Below are 14,038 nucleotides of genomic sequence, written 5' to 3' on the forward strand. Positions count from 1 at the left end.
TGAATTCTGACCTTCTTGTCTTTCATGATGCAGACTCATCAATTACATCCTCAAATCAAATCTATCCAGCAATTACCTGGTTACTACTGATTTAACTCATAGAGTCAGCTTTATTTGAAGCATATCGAGTTTGTTCAGCAACCAAAATATAAATGTTTCCTCCCGACTCTTGACACCTGAAACTACAGACTGTCATGCAAGCTTTTAACGTGTCCTCAAACATATTTGACATCTCAAAGTGTTCCATTGCCATTCTGAAAGCATGTCCACAAAGCCCTCCAGTGAATTTTTAAGAAAAACCTGACACCTCGAGTCAGACTAACGTGTGCAGACGCTGGAACCAGCAGAGAGAGACCCACTTGAAACCACCGAGTCGTGTCAGCACTTTGTCGGATGTTTTCCTTCAGCCGCCGGGAGCTTTTCAATGAGAAGCGGCAGCAGCATTCACCCGGGAAGTGAGAGCTTCTATTTGCATTGTTACAGGTGGAAGAACCGTGTGTATCTCTCCTTTCCAGACTGCTTAGAGACCAACGTATATCAGCTCACGTGGGTGCCGCCTGCTTCGCCGCCTTACAGGCACAATCCCATTTCCAGCTCAGTGCTTTGTCACCTTGATGACCCGTAATTCATGGAGCTGCAAAGCAAGCTGCTGCAGCCCGATAGAGACGGTTCCTGTTGCTTTGTGTGGGTTCGTGCACCCGCTCTCCTGCAAACTGAATACTGTGCTTTGCCTTCAGCGTTGGTCCTTATTCCAATTTTTACAATTCTTAGTGTGTGAAGGGGGTTGAGGACATCAATAAATGTTTCTCAATGAGTCCCTTTTGGTTTTATAATACGAGCGTTCGGTATAATGGACGTGCCGATTGGGCTGAGGCTCAGATCCGAGCAGCAAATCCATCAAGATTGAATGCCTTACTACCAGCAGCACCACCAGCAGCACCATCACCACCAACACCTCTCAGGGACACACACAGTCACGAGAGCGCACACACATTCCACCCACCGCCACTCGTGGGTCTCGAGGGGCTGACTGACTGACGGAGAAATCAGCCATTAGCAAGGAGCCGTGAGTAGCTCCTTAAATTAATGGACCCTTGTTCATTGTGTTCAGCCGCCAGTCACACTCAAGGGCAAAGCTCTTAAAGAGACATAAACAAAAACCAAACAAAGCAACGAGGCTCTGATGTTTAATTTGGCTGTTTTTTATTCACAGAGTCGTGTGTTCTGCACCGGCTGGTTACTGGTGATCTCTATAAACAGATTCTTCATGTGGATTCGCAGGATCTGGAGGCGAAGGAGGAGATTTGGGGCGATGGAAGCGTTCTGGTCTTGGTAAAAAACACAGAAGCACAGGAGGAAGTATCTTGACGTTTTTTAAGCCAACACAACAAGTCTGAAGGAGGGAGGAAGGATTCGCTGCCACACAGAGATTCAGACTCTGACACCTGGGGGCGTGGTCTCTGGTGGAACAGATCTGAAGCCCATACGGCTCAGCTCACACTGCATGAGAAAGTGTCGAAGTTCGGGGTATTTTTCACACTTCCATGTGACGTTCAGTGGATCTGACTCTGTCTCACATCAATTATCAGTTTCCTATTCTGATCTGGATCGTGAATCTGTGGTAGAGAATCTCATCCGGAGTCGTGTTCTGACATACTCGTGCTTTTTGTCCTTCAATATCTCCATGATTGCTATTCAAATCTCAGAAAAGCCCGTGCATCTTATTCTGACAGCACACCTGTAATCCTGTAGCTGACAAGACATCACTGAGATTTACTATTATGTGTATTATGTAATTTATCCTTATTAAAGAGTAGCACTGAAGCTCAGCTATGACGTATAGAAGATATCACATCACGTACACATCAGAAGTATTTGGAAGCTTGGGACACGTTTGACAGTTCTTATGCTTCTCGATACACTTAACAGAGCAGAACACAGAAATAAGAATGGAAATCATTAGAACAAACACCTGGGGGACAACAAGGCCCAACCGTTCTTTAAACTCATTCAAGCTGCACAGATTCATAGATATGAGTCCCTTAAATATGTCAATTCCACAGCAGAATGAAAGAAGTGGAAATTTAAACCTAAATGGTCTAAATTTAAAGAAAGTTGGATTAATATCCAATGCCTGAACAGAAGGTTTAATCTGGTCTGTCTGAGCAGCCCCAGTTTGGATGGTGCTCTTCCTCCTCTTCGTCTTCCTCAGCCCTCTTGTCATGTATTGGTTCAGTCGACTGTAAATCTCCCTTTGGCGCCACACTTTGATTTATTATTATTGTCAGCGAGTGTTCCATGCGGCCAAGTGGTCATTTTTTTCAGTTAAGCATTTTAAATTGGTTTCCATGAGAACACAAGACATTTGTGTGGTGAAGATTGGGCCGAGGAGGCAGAAGTACCTGCTTGGGAAGAGATGGGATTCTGAGGCAGTGATGAAAGCAGATGAATAGTTAGTTCATGAATGTCAGGACTTTCTCTTCCACGTTATTTTTTGCTTGAAAACATCAAATGAATGAATGAGAAGTGAATAAACTCAATTGATGCGTGTCTGTTATCTCTAAATCCTTCCAGAGGAGATGCCGTGGTGGTAATGTGTTCTAATTATAATGAGTGGGCTACGTTTATCTGGCGCCTCTTATAAATATAGAACTTTCTTTGTTTTCCTCAGAAAGAATAAAGTGATAACATTACAGCTCTTTGTGTCGCTGTCATTCTTCCAGCTCGGTGGCGGAGTCTCCCTCACTGGGAAACACTTTCCCAACAGCGTCTGCTTTGTGACGCCAGAAGACGGTGGAATCATATTGACGTCTTCCCTCTGCTCTCATGTTAATATATTCATATAAGACTGCATGGTTTTGGTAATGCATGAAAACACCTTCCCTCCCTGTCCTCTCCACCTCCCCTCATCACCTCCCAATATTTCTTTCCATCTGCAAAGATAAATAGATCCAAGCGTGGTCTGCTGCCTTCCTGGTGCCAAATTCATTTCCAATGTGGATGAGGCTCAGAGTGGGATTATGTCGCGATTTGCCGAAAAACAATCAAGCCCCGGCCTCGGGACCGGCGCCTGAAGTGCTGCTGCACCGAGCCTCATCATCATAACCTTGAAGGACCTTCACTGGCAGCGAGGAAGGAGTCAAGAGGCCTCGGAGCAAAAGCTGAGCTGATAGCACCACCCGTTGATCATCTCGGGGAAAAAGAGGAATATCAAAGGCTGTGCAATTTCCAAATACTTATAATAACGTTATTATTATACATTTCAGGGGAGAAAACCCGACAGTAGCTGTACTTTAACCTCTTATAGGGAGGAGAGAAAATACGGTTTAATGGGATATATGTCAACAAAAAATAGTAATTCTGCCACAGTAATAATTCAGTTGTTTTGCCAGAAAATACAGTGAAGGTGTGTGTGTTGATTATAGATTCAAAGGTCTCACCTTGAACCTATAATAATAATAAATCAATAATATGACACATTTTATTATAGAACATAATGATAATCGTTCTTATAATAAGTATAAAAACAAACATTACATGTAATAAAGTCACACACGCATTTGTTATTCTCCTCCCTGCCCAAGCTCAGACATTCACCTACACACCCCCACTATATACTAACTCACCAGCTTTAATATTTATTTATTCGCCGCTGTTATATATACATCTATTACACATGTGCTGTATATATATTTACTTAAATGCTCCAATAGTTATTTGTCTGCTGCTACTGCTTCTGCACATCTTCATTAACTTTAACTCTGCATAATCTGTATATGTATTTATTTCTAGAATATATATATTTATGCATACGCTCATATGTATTCATCTCCTGCTACCTGGTCCTGTACATACATTCCTATTAATACTGCTCTTACTTTATAATTTAAGTGTATTGATAGATAGATAGATAGATAGATAGATAGATAGATAGATAGATAGATAGATAGATAGATAGATAGATAGATAGATAGATAGATAGATAGATAGATAGATAGATAGATAGATAGATAGATAGATAGATAGATAGATAGATAGATAGATAGATAGATAGATAGATAGATAGATAGATAGATAGATAGATAGATAGATAGATAGATAGATTACTTTATTCATCCCCGAAGGGAAATTAAGTCATCATAGCAGCCGGTATATTTGAATACAATAAAATACAATACAATACAATACAATAAAAAATATTGAGGTAGAAAGAATAAAAAATAGAAACATATATAATATATATAATATAACATAACATATATTTATATATGATAGTAATTATACCAATATAATAGCAGTATAGAGTAATAATGGCAGCAACAGTATATATAATAATAATAGTAGTAATATAATAATAATAATAATTATAACATGTACACATGTATAAATATGTGTATATAGACTTATATATACAAAGAATATACAGAGAGTATGATATAATATACGATAGTAGAGGTATAAATATAAGTATTTGACTATACAATAGATGCACTGATGTAATTGTTGTTTTCTTTCTGATTATAAACCTTTGGGGACAATTAAAGTTTATAGAAATTTGAAAGGAATTTGAATTCAAAGCCTCATCCTCCACTCAGACTTTTATTTTGAAAGTCCTCCCCTGTCCGCCCGGTACTTCCGCTGTTAGCTCCAGTGCTCGTGTCCGTGTCCCAGCTCCAGATCAGCTGCTCTCACTTCAACCATCATGTCTCTGGAGGTGGAATCTGCAGAGTGAGTTCTTCACCTTCATCTTCATCTGTTTCTCCTCCTCGAACCAGCTCGGGTCCGAATCCCAGTTCAGTCCCAGTTCCTCCCGACGAGGCCTGGTTCAGCCTGTTAGCATCCAAGCTACAAGCTAAGCTAACCAGAGCTACGCTAACGTGCGGCTGTTTGCTCTGTTTCAGTTGTTTGTGAAATTGAATTAACTTCGGTTTGAAGTTCGTCTGGTTTATTAGATGAATTAAATGATCCGTTTTAATTCGTCACTACTTCACTGTGGATTTAATAGACTTTGAAGGTGGAGCTAGCAGAAGTTAGCATTAGCTCATGCTGCACTGCTAGGTGCTGCAGAGCCACTGGATCCGGAATTCAACTACACGTAATACATTAAAGTCATAACAGGAGCAGAACCAATGTGTGATAGTAAAATAGATTTCCCAGTTAAAATCTCCCAGTTTAACGTGTTTCCAGTGACAGATGTTTGAGGCTGATGCTAATATTGGATTTGTCAAATTCCTGCAGAATCCAATTTTTAAATATTAATAATTAACACATCGACCACACCGTCACATTTACTTCCTGTGTTTATCTTCATTTGATTTTATATTCATTATATCTCTAGTCTTGTCTTTCAGGTTTTACTCTAACACTGTTTTCTGCTGCACCATCACTTCACAGCCGGTGTTAGTCTAATGCAAAACTTTATAACGCTTCAGTTATTTATCTTTATATCAATATTTATATTTGGCTTCAGTACTTGTGTCATTCTATCATCTTCTACTTAAAATATCTTTCAATATCTCCATTAACACAAAGTTCTTTACAGTGAGTGACAGTTTGTAGTTTTTCTCTCTGGATCAATACAGTTTTTATTTATTTATCCAACAAAACAACACATGTAGAAGATTTGAACTGTGTCTGGATTTTATATGTTTGAATAATTATTGTTATAACCAAGTTGTTGATATTGACACAACTTGTGAATCCCCTTTTCCACAGTGTCTCACACTTCCTGCAAGTAAAGATGCTTTCAGAAATAACCCCATGGATATTTGATCAATGGGGTTATTAACTGCATTTAGCAGTTAATTTTTGTGTTAACTGCTAAATGCAGTTAACACAAAAATACTTTCAGATCATAGTGTCTGTTCAGGACTCCTTGTTATTCTGAATCTCTCTGATGGATTCATGGTTTGATTATTAATAATCTTAACATCTGAAATGCTTATTACTCAGGACTGTATGTGCCCATAAGGATAATCTGTAATTATCCTTACCACTTCACTTTTGTGGTGGCAAAATTAATCTAAACCAATAGTTTGTTTTCATGTCACCATTGTTCATTATTTACAGACTTATACGACCTTGTGTTCAACTCTTTGTAAGATCAGTTTTTGCCGTCTTGATATATTAAATTTAACACCTTGCATCCTTTGTGTTCTCCCCAGCGTGATCCGTCTGATCATGCAGTATCTCAAAGAAAACAATCTGCACCGGACCCTGGTGACCCTGCAGGAGGAGACCACCGTGTCCCTGAACACTGTGGACAGTATTGAGAGTTTTGTAGCAGACATCAACAGTGGACACTGGGACACTGTCCTCCAAGCCATCCAGTCCCTCAAGCTCCCGGACAAGACTCTGATAGACCTCTATGAACAGGTGAGAGCTGAATTCAAACATCGTCTACATTTTATCCATGGTCAAATAGATAGATAGATAGATAGATAGATAGATAGATAGATAGATAGATAGATAGATAGATAGATAGATAGATAGATAGATAGATAGATAGATAGATAGATAGATAGATAGATAGATAGATAGATAGATAGATTACTTTATTCCTCCCTGAAGGCAAATTAAGTCGTAATAGCAGCCAGTTTATTTGAATACAATAAAATACAGTACAAAATAAAAAATACTGAGGTAGAAAGAATAAAAATAGAAACACAAGATAAATAGGTAGATAAGGTGCAGTGGCAAGATGATGGTAATAGTACTGATGATATGATGGTAAGGTTATTGTTAGACAGTATAAAAATAGTAAAGTATATATAGTATATAATATAACAATATATATTTATATATGATAGTAATTATACCAATATAATAGCAGTATATAGTAAGAATGGCAGCAACAGTATATATATAATAATAATAGTAAATATAATAATAACATGTACACATGTATAAATATGTGTATATAGACTTATATATACAAAGAATATAGAATATACAAAGAGTATGATATAATATGATATGATATATAGTAGAGGTATAAATATAAGTACTCATGCTTCTTATGCTCATGATCCTACCACTTCATAAACTGAATGTCAGGTGTTTCAATATTTCAGTATTTTGTAGATATCAAACTGTTGATTTCTGCTCTTTTCCTTTGTTTTTCTGTAGTTTTGTGGTTTGAGGCATTTTTATCATATAACTGTCCAATTTAAATTCAATGGAGAAGTTTGTTTCATCTGTTGTTTTAGCTTATCCTTCTTAATGCAGATGTTTTAATTGATTGTCTCAAAAGAAAAGCTTAATTTGCTACTCTTCTTTTGTTCTGAATCGGACTGTGTGTTGTCTCCTGACCAGGTTGTGTTGGAGCTGATTGAGCTCAGAGAGCTGGGAGCTGCTCGTTCTCTTCTCAGGCAGACCGACCCAATGATCATGCTCAAACAAACCCAACCAGAGAGATACATCAACCTGGAGAACCTGCTGGCTCGCTCCTACTTCGATCCCAGAGAGGTGAGTCCAAACCAGCTGGTGGAGCGGTACCCACCCTGCAGCTGGTTTATCATCATGGACACACACTGGTTCAGTTCAATAACAGCTGACACATCTGTGTTTGAGTCTCGAGCTGTATTTTTGAGTATTTGTGTTTCCTGTGGTTCAGGCGTACCCAGACGGCAGCAGCAAGGAGAAGCGCCGAGCTGCCATCGCCCACGCCCTGGCCGGGGAGGTCAGTGTGGTGCCGCCCTCTCGTCTCATGGCTCTGCTGGGACAGGTAGGTGCTCTATAAATGATAGATAGATAGATAGATAGATAGATAGATAGATAGATAGATAGATAGATAGATAGATAGATAGATAGATAGATAGATAGATAGATAGATAGATAGAGAGATAGAGAGATAGATTACTTTATTCATCCCCGAAGGGAAATTAAGTCGTCATAGCATACAATTGAATACAATAAAATACAATACAATAGTAATAAAATAAAAAATATTGAGGTAGAAAGAATAAAAACAGAAACACAAGATAAATAGGTAGATAAGGTGCAGTGGCAAGATGATGGTAATAGTACTGATGATATGATGGTAATGTTATTGTTAGACAGTATATACAAATAGTACAGTATATATAGTATATAATATAACATAACATAATATATATTTATATATGATAGTTGTAATTATACCAATATAATAACAGTATATAGTAATAATGGCAGCAACAGTATATATAATAATAGTAAATATAATAATAATATGTACACATATATAAATATGTGTATATAGACTTATATATACAAAGAATAACAATCTGCAGGTTGGATGAGTGACATGTGCATATTTGTGCTTTTTTATTAAGGCTTCTAATTCATCAAAGTTCTCCTGCCGTCCATATAAAGACCTAACGATGATTTTCTTCCTCCGTCAGTCCCTGAAGTGGCAGCAGCACCAGGGTCTCCTTCCTCCTGGTATGACCATCGATCTGTTCAGGGGTAAAGCTGCAGTGAAAGATGTGGAGGAGGAGCGTTTCCCTACTCAGCTCTGCAGACACATCAAGGTACCAGCACCGTCCCGTAGTACAGATGGAAGAAGGCTGCACTCAGCCAAGAAGACTAGGGCTGCAACGATTAGTCGAGGTCGTCGACAAAAATCGACGACTGGAATAGTCGCCGACGAATTTACCAGTCGATGATTCGTTGGTTACGTCACAGCACGTGTTTCTCGTGCCGCGCAGCGGAACTAAACGTCGTTTTACCGGAGGTGCTGATGAAAGCAGCTGAGGAGTGAGCCATCTCGCTTCCTTCCTATCTCTGAAAGTCGCGCATGTGCAATAGCGTCAAAACACGGTCCGATGGCGTCCTCCGCTGCAGCATCATCGCGCACCAGAAAGTAAAAAGTTCCGGAGAACTTCACCCGTAACAGCCCGACAAAAACGACCTGCAATATCTGTGCGGCGGACCTGCTCTCCATGGAAGCAGGACACGCACATTTGAGGAGGAGGAGTCACGTGTGACTTCGTAACGGAGACGATGCGGACTCGCCTCGGTCAGATGTTATACATACACGTATATACTATATACAAAATCCATTACAAAAATATGGTTTAAACTTTTCATTAACGAGTTTAAAAGCGTTATGTTATCCTATTGCCTGACAAACGTCTTTTTTTAATCACAATTATTTAGTCCGAAGAAGACTGTAGTTTCGTTTGTTGATGTTTTTATTGCTGTTACTTTCCCTGTCATTTTTGTCAACAGGAAAAATGAATACTTGATTTTTAATTTATTTGTTTTATTAGCACTTTGCCTGTCCTTGGTTTTAAATGGACAAAAACTTGATTTGTCTTTGCTTTTGTGTCAACAGTACCCTTATATGCAACAAAGTTTATTAAAAGACATTTTTTTTGAATGAAGTATCAATATTTATTGCCTTTATTTTCAGTCACCACATGCCTCGAACAACCTCAAGCTAAATTTAAAAGCTGTTTGCTAAATAAGAGCAATTGAGAATTTGTGTCATTCATAATCCGATGAGTCGATTAATCGTTTCAATAATCGGTGACTAATCGACTCTCAGAATAGTCGTTAGTTGCAGCCCTAAAGAAGACTCTTTGTTTTTGTAGAAAACATGTTGTCAAATGCGATTTATTTTTCTTCCCTCCACAGTTTGGACAGAAGTCTCACGTGGAATGTTCCCGGTTCTCCCCCGACGGTCAGTACCTGGTCACCGGCTCCGTGGACGGATTCATCGAGGTCTGGAACTTCACCACCGGCAAAATCAGAAAGGTAGCTGACGCACAAGAGAGACGCACACAAAGCGGATCTGCTTTCTGGATACATTACATTCACACTGATGTTTCCCCTGTGGTGTGAAGGATCTGAAGTACCAGGCTCAGGACAACTTCATGATGATGGAGGATGCCGTGCTGTGTATGGGCTTCAGCCGGGACACGGAGATGTTGGCCACCGGAGCCCAGGATGGAAAGATCAAGGTACAGGACAAACTTTACTGGTGTCTTACTCGTGTTTTGATTTTATTTTGTTATTGAACATTAAAATGACTTCATGCTATTATCAACCAGAAGAAAGACATTTTTTTTTTTTTTTTTATTTGACCTTTATTTAACCAGGAAAGTCCCATTGAGATTAAAAACCTCTTTTTCGAGGGAGTCCTGGCCAAAAGGCAGCAACAAATAACATATGTACACTCACAATATTACACTCACAACATATAAACAGAAATTAAAATGATAAAAAACAGTTACAAATAAATTAAAATTCATAAAAAACATCTGCAAGTAAAAGAAGTGGTCTGAAATGATCTCATCGTAGATTTAAAAGCATTCAAAGAAATCATTTCGGTTAATTTAAAATCTTTTTGCAGCCAGTTCCAAATTACAAATGCTATAAAACTTCTTTGTGTGTGTGTGTGTTTAGGTTTGGAAGATCCAGAGCGGTCAGTGTCTGAGGAGATTCGAACGCGCCCACAGCAAAGGAGTCACGTGTGTGAGCTTCTGTAAAGACAGCAGCCAGCTCCTCAGCGCCTCCTTCGACCAGACCATCAGGTGACCTCCGACCTGAAGCACCCAACTCCTTCAACCTTTTGTTTTCTCACAAAGTCAAATGTAGAAAAAACTGTTGAGTCCTTGGATAATGTTTGTGAACGTTGTTTCTGTGTGTTTTTCTGAAGAATCCATGGACTGAAGTCCGGTAAAACCCTGAAGGAGTTCCGTGGTCACTCCTCATTTGTCAACGAGGCCACGTTCACACCGGACGGTCACCACATCCTCAGCGCCTCCTCCGACGGGACAGTGAAGGTGAGAGAAGCAGCGGCTGAAAGAAACATCCACATTATTCATTCCTTCATTTCCTTTTCTTCTTCGCTTTACTAATACTGTGCATTATGGTCTGTGTCTCCTCCAGGTCTGGAACATGAAGACCAGCGAGTGCTCTAACACCTACAAGCCTCTGGGCACGTCGGCCGGCACCGACATCACCGTCAACAACGTCATCATCCTGCCCAAGAACCCGGAGCACTTTGTCGTGTGTAACCGCTCCAACACGGTGGTCATCATGAACATGCAGGGACAGGTCAGTGTGAACCACCAGCACCTCGATCATCACTAGGGTTGCAAAATTCCGGGAATATTCAAAGTTGGAAACTTTCCATGGGAATTAACGGGAATTAACGGGAAATGTTGTAGGTAATTTATACTAACTGTATTTACCTTGTCATATACAGACAAAAATATAAACATTTTGTTTTGTCATAGGCTGATTTGAGTCCTGAGGAAACTTTGGGCACTTGACTATATGCTTCTGCATCGTTGTGTCATTCTTAACATAGGTCTTTGCACAGTATTTGCAAATGTACACAGCCTTTCCTTCTACATTGGATGGGGTGAAATGTCTCCACACATGAGAGAGTGCACGTGGCATTGTTCTGTAGAATAAGATGAGAAAAAAGTTTTAAAAAAAACCGCTAATGCAATGCCAGAGATATAAATAGTTAGCCAAACAATTGGAATCGTCTGTAAACATATTTTACAATAGATGGATAAATGAATGGAAATAGGCTAGATGAACAGATGAACAATCCTCAATCAGCATGCTAATATATTTTCCCCAGTAATATCATGGAAACTTACCTGACTAGTCCTTCACTCTACAGCAGGCCTCAATAGCCCTGCTGTAGAGTGAAGCATGCTGGGAGTTATCTGTGCATGTGATGGAAGAATGCACAGTGGAGGGTTGAAACTCAACGTTCCATACATCTTTCAAATAGAGTTTTTAATGATGTTTTTATTGCTCAGCGTTTAATTTGCGTATTATTATTTTTTTCAAAATTCCCCAAATTCCCGAGCTAAACTTCCCATGGAAAGTTTACGGAAAGTTTCCGGAAATTTACCGGAAACTTTCCACCCCTTTGCAACCCTAATCATCACAGCTCTTTGTTCATGAAACGCTCTCTGCTGCTGAGAACATTATTGACACTTTAATGTGTAGATCAGGTTCTTTGTTTCTACAAATTGAAATGTAGGTTATTTTTTAAATACAATAAACGTCAAACGGTTGTCGTCCACACTGTGAATTCTGAGGGTTTAGAAAATGTTGTCATTATGAAACCAGGGTAATAAACTGCCCACCTGCCTTCTCACATGTGCTGTGTGTGTGCCTGTGTGTGTCTGTGTGTGTTTGTGTTCGTGCTGCAGATCGTGAGGAGCTTCAGCTCCGGTAAGAGGGAAGGTGGAGACTTTGTGTGCTGCACGCTGTCGCCCCGCGGCGAGTGGATCTACTGCGTGGGAGAAGACTTTGTGCTCTACTGCTTCAGCATCGTGACGGGCAAACTGGAGAGAACACTGACGGTACGTCGCTGCTTCAAAGAGACGGAGACATCCCAGCGTGTTCGACACAAACACTTCTCCCTGTGAAGTTTAGATCCAAGTGTTGAAAGCAGGATATGAATATGTGATAGAATAAAACATCATCAGAGAGAAAAGGAAAGGATCACCTTCCTTCATAAGCTGTAAACAAACCACTTTACTGTATTTACAATCTAACTTTATTGTTTAGCATCTCTCATTCTGGATAGTGTAGTTTAAAGATCTAGAAATTGAAATGCAATAAGACAAAAGTTTTCAAACATGTCATTTTACTTTTTGTAATTACACCCATATAACTATAAAGACTTTTCCCTGGAATCTAATAATTGATGTGCTTGTTTAGAGACATACTGTGTTTTGAGTAGGAACCAGAATATTATATTAACTCATAAATAGTTTGGTTTTGATGTCCAGCTGTTATTTCAGCAGTTTCATTTTTGCTGCGCTGATTTGGTTTAATACAGATTTTAAGCTTGTTTTAAATTCTTGTGATTTACGACTTTTGCTAGAACAAATGATTTCATTATAACTGCAGGATTGTAACTGTAGCTGCTAAAGGAAACTTTAGAGATCATACTTCTTCTAACTTAATGAAGCTCTATCTAGAATCAGCATTGTTTTATATTGAAGTTTCCTCTAAGCTGCTTCCTCTTCACTATAATCCACCGCACCTCGCTCACATCTCTCTCTCTCTCTTCCCCCCCCACCTCCAGATCCACGAGAAGGATGTGATCGGCATCGCCCACCACCCCCACCAGAACCTCATCGGCACCTACAGTGAGGACGGCCTTCTGAAGCTGTGGAAGCCTTGAGGTGTGGAAGCCAGGTTGAAACTGGACGTTCTCACTGGGCAGCCGCCCCCCCCCTCTCTGGACTCTGACCCTCCATCTGTCGTGTTCGTCCACAGTGAACCCCCCCATCCCCCCCCCGGGTTCGTGTGGACGCTCACGCCGATGATCCGTCACATTCAGCTGCATGTTTTCAAGTGGAATTGGTCGTTGTGTGTAATTAATAAAAAAACAAATGTTGTGTGATTGAGAACATGCAGCTGGATGTTTGTGCAGCGGAGCTTTGTTTACCTCGACCTCTGAAAATGTTTCTTTCATTTCCTCAAATCTGACTCTTTTATATCTTTTAAATTGAGACGTTTCCCATTTCTCTCATCACAAAGGTTTCACGACCCTTTGACCCTTTGACCCCGGAGGGTTCAGGTCCAGTTGAGGAGTCAGATGTTCCGAATGAGATAGAAACAAGACTCTAATTCTTGTTTTGAAAATTCCATTTTTTTGTAAATATATTTTTTTACATCTTTTTTTTTCAACAAGACCTGGTTAAAAAGTTGTGTGTCTTTCCTCAAGTCACACTGTCGCCTTCTGCAACATAGAACAACACATTTCAGTTTTATAAGTCATCCTCTCTCCTCCCTTTTCAAAACGTGAATTTGTAGAGACTTAATATTTCTGTCTTTTTTTCTTAATCAGGCATGTTTTTTATTTCTTATTCCTGGAGTTAGGCCCCCGGGTGATTTAGGAAACTTCACACAAACCACAGGTTGTGTAACTGATGTTCAAGTGTCCCGTGTGTTTCTTGTCTTTGCCATTAAAGCTATTTAACCAGAACTCAAACGAGCGTCTCAGTTGTGTTGGTGGAGAATCAGAGAATATGTGAGTAGTTCTGAACTGTACAGAAGGTTTAAAGCA

At 39.6% G+C, this 14,038-nt stretch overlaps 1 protein-coding gene across 1 annotated transcript; it reads left to right on the forward strand.

Annotated features, from left to right (window-relative positions):
• The first annotated feature begins 4,632 nt into the window (after positions 1 to 4,632).
• On the forward strand, positions 4,633 to 13,957 carry smu1a (SMU1 DNA replication regulator and spliceosomal factor a). Its single transcript, XM_061079334.1, has 12 exons — positions 4,633 to 4,728; positions 6,165 to 6,375; positions 7,315 to 7,467; positions 7,616 to 7,726; positions 8,385 to 8,513; positions 9,622 to 9,741; positions 9,831 to 9,947; positions 10,393 to 10,520; positions 10,646 to 10,772; positions 10,879 to 11,046; positions 12,168 to 12,320; positions 13,052 to 13,957. The coding sequence occupies exons 1-12, from the start codon at positions 4,703 to 4,705 to the stop codon at positions 13,148 to 13,150; spliced, it is 1,542 nt and encodes a 513-aa protein (XP_060935317.1). The 5' UTR covers positions 4,633 to 4,702; the 3' UTR covers positions 13,151 to 13,957.
• The last annotated feature ends 81 nt before the right edge of the window (positions 13,958 to 14,038 follow it).

The sequence above is a fragment of the Limanda limanda genome, chromosome 10 (assembly GCF_963576545.1).
Source record: "Limanda limanda chromosome 10, fLimLim1.1, whole genome shotgun sequence".
NCBI classification, from domain to species: Eukaryota; Metazoa; Chordata; class Actinopteri; order Pleuronectiformes; family Pleuronectidae; genus Limanda; species Limanda limanda.

Coding starts and splice junctions, on each gene's coding strand:
- smu1a (XM_061079334.1), top strand. CDS start 4,703: ATGTCTCTGGAGGTGGAATCTGCAGA. Junction 7,727..8,384: donor TCATGGCTCTGCTGGGACAG/GTAGGTGCTCTA, acceptor TTCCTCCGTCAG/TCCCTGAAGTGGCAGCAGCA. Junction 10,773..10,878: donor CCTCCGACGGGACAGTGAAG/GTGAGAGAAGCA, acceptor TGTCTCCTCCAG/GTCTGGAACATGAAGACCAG.